This window comes from Cyprinodon variegatus, unplaced genomic scaffold (assembly GCF_000732505.1).
Source record: "Cyprinodon variegatus isolate N-32 unplaced genomic scaffold, C_variegatus-1.0 Scaffold91, whole genome shotgun sequence".
NCBI lineage: Eukaryota > Metazoa > Chordata > Actinopteri > Cyprinodontiformes > Cyprinodontidae > Cyprinodon > Cyprinodon variegatus.
Window position 1 is genome coordinate 660,443 of NW_015150544.1, and position 9,352 is coordinate 669,794.

The 9,352-nt window shown below is 35.7% G+C and overlaps 1 protein-coding gene across 2 annotated transcripts; it reads right to left on the bottom strand.

Moving 5' to 3' along the window:
• On the bottom strand, positions 1-9,352 carry clk2 (CDC like kinase 2). 2 transcript variants are annotated; one of them, XM_015373729.1, is made up of 13 exons: positions 9,217-9,352; positions 7,399-7,586; positions 6,941-7,220; positions 5,761-5,851; positions 4,940-5,006; positions 3,784-3,900; positions 3,496-3,662; positions 2,948-3,042; positions 2,469-2,598; positions 1,805-1,887; positions 1,555-1,634; positions 1,389-1,479; positions 1-1,276 (listed from the first exon to the last, which is right to left on the bottom strand). In XM_015373729.1, exons 2-13 carry the CDS (start codon positions 7,584-7,586, stop codon positions 1,088-1,090), a joined length of 1,578 nt encoding a protein of 525 aa, XP_015229215.1. In that variant the 5' UTR covers positions 9,217-9,352; the 3' UTR covers positions 1-1,087. The 2 variants fall into 2 exon arrangements, with proteins under 2 accessions (XP_015229215.1, XP_015229216.1); XM_015373730.1 differs by lacking the exons at positions 5,761-5,851; positions 7,399-7,586; positions 9,217-9,352 and having other exon boundaries at positions 6,941-7,155.

Here is a 9,352-nt window from a genome sequence, read left to right on the forward strand (position 1 = left end):
TAACCTTTGGCAAAGAAGACTTTAATTCTACACAATAATACATATATACAGCATTATACGCTTTCATTTCATACAAAAAAAAAAAAAAAAAAGTCACATTCAGGAGGATAATGTGGACTACGACCTACAGGAACTGGAAAATAAATACCATCAACAGGATTTCTGTGCTTAACTGTAACATAACTTCTTCTGTGAAACGTGGAAAAGGCAGTTTTGTTTAAAATGAGAATGATCCCATTAATAATGCGCAACTAAACTACAGAGCAGAGAGAGAACGCATCACCCATCCCATTCACAGCCGTGTGCCCATGCACACACACAGAAACACACTCACACTTAGAAAACAATGAAAAACAAAACAAACGGGCGTCATATATATCAGGCCAGAGAGGCTAATGGAAGGGGAGTGTCCAACATCATTGTCTCACTGTATGGAGGGGACAACTCTTTTAGATATAAAACACTAAAGTAAGCAAAAGCAATGGCTCATTAACAATATTAACAAAAACAGGACATACATGCCTATGCTGTGGACTGAATTGTAGATGAAGTTTAAGGTATTTGCTCTTCTTAGAGAACAAAGTTTATGGGGCAAAACTTTTACTGGATATACAGCTCTATCTCCTCTTGACCCTTTTCCTGGACTTGAGGTCTGGGAGAGATCTCTGCTTTCAAACTGATTCCTATTTTATTGACTGCGTGTGGAAAAGGTTCATTTCCATCGTTTTTCTTCTGATGGTAGTGAGGAAGGTGTTCCCAAGTCGTTAGGAAGACAGAAGCTGCATAGAGGGCTACTTTGGATTAAAATCTGTAATCACTGGAAATGATTAAACTCTCTTCCAGTCTTATTTCTAAGTCTGATCTCTCTGCTTAAAAAAAAAAAACACAGAAGAAAAAGACATGCCATTTGTGCCGGCAGAGATGAACAAGAGGGGTTGAGCTGGAGATGCAGGAAGTTCAGGGGTCCATGCTTTAGAACTTCCAACAAAAAAACAAAATAAACCTCCAGTCCAGGTTTAGGAGTTCAGCTGCTCCAAATAGAGAGGAACTGGACCTCCCCTCTGGATCAGTCTCTGAAGTGCAGGGGTCACCGGCTGATGTCCCGGTTCCCCTCCCAGTTCTTGCTGCCTGATGCGTCGCTGGTGCCACTGTTCTCAAAGAATGGGTGTTTGAGAGAATCTGACAGCGTCAACCTCTTGGAGGGCTCATACTCCAGCATGCTTTCAATGAGGTCAAATAACTGGTGGTGCTCCTCTGCTTCCGACAGCAGATACCGCTGATTAAAACAAAACAAAAAGCAGTAAGTAAAAGCAGTACAATTCAACAAAACCAGCCCTGTTTCTTGAGAACCGTTACTGTACCTATTTCTTCTAACTAGGCAGACTTACCCTTAATGGTTTGCAGTTTTCTCTGACATACTTTCCAGCTGACGAGGCCTCATCCCAATCTAGACGTCCACGATAGAAATACTTCTGCTTCCTAATGATTAGATAGAAGAGCAACATTCAACATTTGAAAATATCAGTGTCTCAAACTGACTTTCCATTTTCTTACCTGGTCTTACGAATCATCCTAGAGGGAACTGGACCCAGGATTCTTTCCATCATGGCCAAATGCTCTCTGTTGTCATGAGTCTAAAAGAAAGAAGAATGAATATTTTAAAAATTAAATACATTTTTTTAGATAGTTCTTTTCCCCAGCTGTCCATACAACATCCAAGCCATTGAAATATATCATACACATTCAAATGAATACTTAGTTTAAAAATTTGATTAAACTCTGGCCGAAGAGCCGTTTTGTTTACCTGAAACAAGGTGAAACCCAAGTAGTACTCAAACAGGATGCAGCCAATACTCCAGACGTCACAGGGATGACTCCAACCAAGTTCTAAAAGTAGACAAAAAAAATTACACAGAACGCATTTAATAAATAAAAAAAAAATTAAACAAAATAAAATAGAACATGAGCCATACTGTCCCACCATTTTTCAAGTATATATCAAATGATACTCATTTTAAGCTCTGAAATACAATGCTTTATGCAGAAATCAACTGTTATAGTTCTGTTGTCTGTTTGAGAAATAAAACTCTTAATGGCAGCATTGTGTGTCTTGTTGCTGTATAATTTTTTTTTTTTACCGTATTTAATAAAAGGAGATGTGCTATAATGAATGCTTATACTGGTCAAATTATGTCTTTCAAGGAAGTTGCATTAAATATTAGGAGTTTCAGAAAAAGGTAAATTTTGCCTTTCAACCAATCTGAAGGTTGAATAACCTAAATAATTGATAAAAAATAAATAAATATATGTTTTCTCGGGCTCCTATTTATTTATTCTACAAAATAGGAGCAAAAGGAACACTTTTCAATTAAAATGTGATTAATACAATTAAATCATTACAGATGCTTAGCTTTTTAATCTAATTCCATCACTAATAGATATATTGATCACATCTTAAATGGACTCACCTAATATAACTTCAGGAGCACGGTAATGCCTTGTTGATACAATGGTGCTGTGGTGCTCGTGATCAAAAGTTGCACTGCCAAAGTCCACCACTCGTACTGCTGTGCTTTTCACAGTTCGCTCTTCTCGCTTCTGCAACACAGAAAAAATAAACATTTAATAAATAAACAAGATCACTGAATAATGCAAAGGCCTGGAAAGTATATCCTTAAATGAATCCAACAAAAACTTGTGTAGTTTTACTTTTTATTGCAGTTCTATATACAAAAAGCCAACTTCGAGACATAATCTTATTACTTTTTAAATTACAGAACACAAAACAGAAAGTCCCAGAATATGGACCTATATATATATATATATATATATATATATATATATATATATATATATATATATATATGGAACTATAAATTAGTGAAAGATATAGTATTAGCAGGACTGAGAGATCTTAGAGTGCTCTATCGAGTTGGTGCTCACTTACCTTCTCTACATTATAGGTCATTGTAAAATCGGAGTTGACAAACAGGATGTTTTCTGGCTTCAGATCTGTATGGGTGAGCTTATTGTCATGAAGAACTAGAGAAAAGAGAAAAAAGAAAGCCGATTTAGTCACAAAAATATAAAGGAATCGTGACATTTAAGCTTGTAATACAAACACTTTTCTCATGAGTAATTCGATTTGTACACTTTAATTAAGTAACTTTAAGTAAAAGTAAAAACATATGGTAAAAAGAATGCTTAAATAAAATAAAAACAAAGAATAAAATATGATAGCAAAACATAAATGTTAAAAAAAATTGGTCCTGTTATCTGATACAAAATCAGATAATTAAAAACTCGAACATATAACCCAGTGCCATTTAATTTGTTAAAATGTATAGTTCTTGTTGATAACACAATAAGGACACCGACATTTGTGAACGTTTTAATAATCATTTACCGTAACAATAAAATAAGATGCATGATAAAGCCACTGGTTTAATCATAATTAAGTGCCGATCTTTCTCAAACAAAAGTTAGAACACTTACATTTCACAGCAAGGCAGAGCTGGTAGGCCATGTGCCTGACTTGACCAATTGAATAGGGTAGATAGTTGTTTTCCTTCAGAAAGTCAAAAGTACTCAGAGCTAGCAGCTCAAAAGAGATGCACATATGACCGTGGTAGTCGAACCAGTCATACATCTGTACACACAAGCTGGAAGACAAAACAAAGCAAGGGAAATATGGGCTAGTTAATCCAACACACACCAAAGCCAAATAAAACAGTGTTAAAAATGGGAGAAACAGACATCACTAAGGTAGGTACCAAAACTTACTATCTGTTATCAGGATCTTTTTCATTGATCTTTTCTAGAACATTTATCTCTAGTCGAGCTGCTTCCTTGTATTTCTCTACATTCTTGATAATTTTTAAAGCAATATGGGCTCCTCCCCTGTAGAAAAGAAGACAGTAAATCACATTAGTTGATAATATACCTTATCAAATTATTCTTAGGCTTCAAGCGTTTTTCAATGTTTTATTTATTTATTTTTTTTTTACAGTAAATCGTTTTAATAGAGCTTAATTGAACAGGTGTAAAAAGAATAAGATTTATCTTTTTAACAAATGGAAATTAGAGAAAGAAAAAAAAACTTGACCAAAGTAAAAGCAATATTTCATGCAACCGCAATGAAAAGTACTTTAATTTGGGTTCAGGTAAATATTAATGAATAATTGAAATGATTTCATACAGTTCATTTTTTGTTTGAAAGCATATTTAGGGTGTTATTAATCCCTTTCTGTCTTGACAATTTTGATATTCCTCTCTTCTTCAATGATATCGAACTTTATTCATGATAGTGTTCTAGCCTTTAATTGTCTTTATAAAGTTCTTTAAAATTGTGTTTTTAATGTTCTGTTTATATATCATGTTATATGTGCTTTTTAAAAAATGTTTAACAAATAACCCTATTCAGTATGACTCTTTATAACCTTTTGGCTGATAAAAAAGAAGATGTTACCTCTAAAAGTATCAAATAAATACCAAACCAATGAGTATCCTTAGGAGTATTACTATCCATAGATCCTTTAGGACATCCATTACTATGGCATAGGGAGTTCAAACTAAAGGGGCTGAACAAAAATGCATGCCATACTATTCAGGTTGGATATAAAATGACATATAAAGAAAATTCCTAATTTTTTATCGTAGTTTATAATTATGTCAGTGAATCCAATCATACACTGGTCGCAACATTAAAATGTGAAAAAAAATTTAATGGGTATAATTCACTTAATTAATCAGAGTACAAATATTGAGACTGAATAATAAGAGATCCTTAATTGTACTCAAAACAAGCATCAAAACAGTATTTTTTTTTTTCCATAAATAACAAATCAAAGAAAGGAGAGTTAGAAATGATGCCCAGCTGGGTTAACTGTAAACTAAACCCCAAATAGGCTAAGAGCTGCTGTTCCTTCTAAAAACTCACCTTCGATGGTCGATGCATCGCATCACCCTCCCAAAAGTACCTTCCCCCAAAGTGCTGACAACCTCATCTGCAACACAATACAGACAGAAAAGGAGAAGACACAGGGAAGTGGAAAAAGAGAGAGCGGCAGTGTTAAAGATGTGGACACTGGGAGAAAAACATTTTAAAATGCAGACAGGCGAATCTGTGCTAACGCCCATCCCCTTCTTAAAAAGCTGCTTGTTTATTTTAGTAAAAATACGCAACAGGTACTGAAAAAAACTATTTGCAGCTACTTAAAGTTAACAGAAAACATTTTATCTTCAGCAACAAGCAAAAAAAAGGTTCATTTTTTTCCAAAAATGTAAATTAAGTTTTAAATACTAAAGTCAGCTGAAAGCATTTCTAAAACATTACTGCTACAAAAGCGTATTAATTTTAAAGATAATTCTGTCCAAAAAGGCTAAATGGGTGAGGTGCGTTTAGTTTTTCTAATATGAAAAATAACTGAAACCTTGGCAGTGAGAAAAAGCTGGCTGAAGTTACAGATGTACACCCTGTAACCAAGTTAAAAGCTACAGCAGAACAGAAACCAACAGCTACTAATTGGATTCTATATTTAGGGAAATCAACCTGTGAAACACAAAAAAATGCTCCACAGTTTAAAATCTTGTATAATCCCCCTAAAAACTCATCAACAATTTGCAATCCACCCTGCTACTTCAGCTAGAGCAAAGAGCATTCTAGCAAGGCATCATCATCAGGCACTTCCATGTCATGTAAATGCTCTATGATAATACTCATATGCAGAAGGGTTACGATAGAGTAGTGGCAGTGAGTACATCTCTCTTGCAGGACGTCCCCATTCCGACAGATCAGGTGCCCTTCCTCGTCGTCTCTCACACTCAGAGCCCGTGTCCGACTGGCGCTCCGCTGTTTTCACACCCGAGCCGCCATCAACGGGTCGTAGCACGACCGATGGGGGATTTCAGAGGCAGCCGTGGCATCAGGCGGCACAGGTGGATGAGGAAGGAGAAGGAGGGTGGTAGATGATGTAGTTGTGGTTGTAGGTGGGTTTCGTGGTCATTGGGCGATTCACGTATGACACCACGTGTAGGAATAATATAAAACGATAGGGATATAGTGCAAGGGAACAAGTCAAAGATCACATGTTGTCCTCTGCTCCTCCTCCCCCCTCTAATTTTAAACCAGAGCTGCTTACAAACAAGGAAGCAACCTTCAAATCCATTCATCAACTCAAAACACCAATATATGACAGTGATAAAGACCAATGCATTAACATTTTGGGAAATTTCATACTAAACAAGATGAAAATACAGAAGAAATTTGAATGAACCATAATTTTACAAAACCAAATTCTGACAGTAACTCAAACTATCATTCCTATCAGCTGTGATTTAACACACAAAGCAAAAAAATATTGAAAAAATTATAGTCAAATGAGTAATAAAATGTCTTTAGCTATAAAAATCTAAATAAATTGGCAGAACATTTTCATTTTTTAAGTTAACTACAGTAAACTATATAAAAAAAAAAAAGGTAAAAAAAATGTTATTCTGGTATTTCCAGGAAGCAATTAGAATCCAAAAAAAGACAAAAAAAAAGGCTTAATGAAGTTTTTTAAAAGAAAAATAAACCATGGAAGTAGTAAGGGATTTAAATCTGGGGAATTTCCAAGAGTATGCATGTGAAGGAGGGGAAATAGAACAGCTACTTTCCTTGAGGGTTTTAAAAAAAAAAAGAAAAATGAAAATGCTCTTCCAAAAAAAACAAACAAGAAAAACAAATAGGGTAAACTGTTTTAGCAAAAAAAAGAAGTAAACAAAAGGAGCGAAATGCTGACAGATCAAAACAAATCATAAGGAACGTAATACTTACCAAGTCCATGTGCTGAAAAGGAAAAATGGTTAAAGAAAGACAGAAAGAGACAGCTAAAAGAAGAAAGAGACGAGAGGAAAGGATGAGGGGTTAAAGAACAATCTCGGACGTAGTTGTACTCACCGAGGAGGAAGCGCTATAGGACCTGGTTCTACGCCGCCTTCGTTTGTGCTTACGCCTGCTGCCTTTTCGCCGGTATGAGTCATCCCTTTCACGCTCTCTCTCGCGGCCGTGTCGGTAGTCGTACATGTTTGGGGAGAAATCTCGAGGGTAATAGCTTTCCGCTGCTCCGTGCGGCTCCCTGTCCCTGTCTCGTTCACGGCTTTGATCCAGTCGTCTGTATCCCTCATAGTATCTTCTGTCAAACGGCCGGTGTTCTGTTGAGCGATTGTCATAGCTGCGGCTACACAAAGAAACACCAATATCAATATCTTTTGATATATATATGACAAATGTTTCTCGAGTTTTATCAGAAGGAAATGATACTCCCTGGTTGGAAACAATTTGAGGTGTATATTCACGATCATATATGTCTGAATATGCAACACTTATGAACAGATTTCCCACTATGCACTGCATACCTCCTTGAGCGTAGATAACTTGCTTCTTGTCGGTGCCCCCGTCCCCTTCTGTCACGCTCTCTTTCAGTACTGGAGGAGTGCGTCGGTGATCTTCTGTGGCGGTATCTTCGTCCTCGGTCTCTGTATCTGTCTTGATAGCTTGTGCGGCTATCTCTATCTGAAGAGCCGTATCTTCTATTGTGAGGCATCTAGTGAGTGGATAGAAAGGGAAATAAAATTGTAAAAAAGTCCAACAAAATAATTAACTGTATCAAACAAATGTTTCCATTTAATATACTCATTAACGTGTTGTATAATAGATTAAATCCTGAGCATCTAACCTGACCTCTGACCAGACTCAAATAACACAGAATCAAAAGTGAGAAATTTCCAACTTTTTACAACTCATACTTTTGCATTTTTGGTCTTTTCATACTTGAAATTTCATAAAATAGGAGGTGATGTATAAAACAGGACATTATGTACTAAAAAAAGATATGATTTGCATTTGTCCAGGGCAACATTATCCCACCTTTTGGAAAACTATGAAAGTTGGTTTGAAATGTGAAATATAATCAAAATTCTTAACAGTCATCTGTTTAGTCAATAACTATGTATTCCTTTAAAATGCTTTAATTCGTTTCCCTAAAATAATAGTGAGCTACTCCTTTCCACCCTTATCACCTATTTATGGTGACAGTGAATGTGCATGACATGTTCAGCTGCAAACTGTCACTGCAATATCAAAACAATATTAAAATCGCAAAGAAAATATTAGATTCCCATAATTAGCATAGAGAAATATTTCAAATGCAATGCAATAAAACTCTCCCTGCCAATGATATGATTGGCCGTTTAGAACAACTTTCAAAGTGCTTTATTCCAAAAAATGATGTAAAGCTCTAGAAAAGTTAAAGACATTGAGGGGAAAAAGGAGAAAGGATTTTGATTTGGATAAAGGCTGATTTAATTATCACAATGTGCAATAATGATAAAAATAATGAAATACCACACTTTGCTAAAATTTTGAAACTTTCGATGACTGATCACTTATTTCAGAACTTTCAGTATGAGCCTCAAGAAGTTAATAGGCATCCTACTACATAAAAAAAAAAAATAATAAATCACTAACCAAATGGAAACTGTAATTTCTATCTATGCTAGATGGGGATGTTCATTTTAGAGAAATGTTATTCTACAAGCTGAGCGTGTAGTACGTATATTAAAAAGGATAGCTAAGGTATAGCTAAAAGAAAACTCATAAAACTGGATCTAACTGCAACCTGTAGAAAGTTGAACCAGAGCCTTGAGGCAAAAATAGCTACGGCAGGAGGGGCATGTTGGAGCTAGACTCCCGCAAATATGTGGACACGGGCAAAGGTGTCCGTGTTTTTAAACACTTATTGAAGAGTTCTTAGAGTATACATTTTATTACATTAGATAATTGTACAGAAGGAACATGTATCCGACTAAGACTGGGGATATGTGAAAGCTTCCTATTCTGATTCCAAGCTCATGAAATAACGTTAGCCACCAGCTGAATTTACAATATCAAAACCGGACATTAAACTATCGTTTGCTTTCATAAAATGTCAAATAATACTAATATTTTCAACCAGCACCATAACTTAAATAAATAACACAAAACATTAGGACCATCGAGAGAATAACCAGCGCATATTTCCTATGCTAACCACTAGCTATTAGCTAATGTAAATAATTTCACCGCCATCTTAGCTGCACAGCAAGTAATGCTAGCGGTTGAGCTAGCGGCTGAGCTAACGGTGGTTTAACTTTGTTAAAATGTAGAGAATATAAATAATCAATTCAGTTATTAACCGTTTTCGCAGCGAGGCCTGTGCGTTTGTCCCATAAAAAATCCGTGGTGGCGTTTGTGTTTCTCTATGATGTCGTAGCTAAGCCGATATTAATCGCTTCGTTGCTATCACGTAGCCGACGTTTTTTTTTTTTTTTT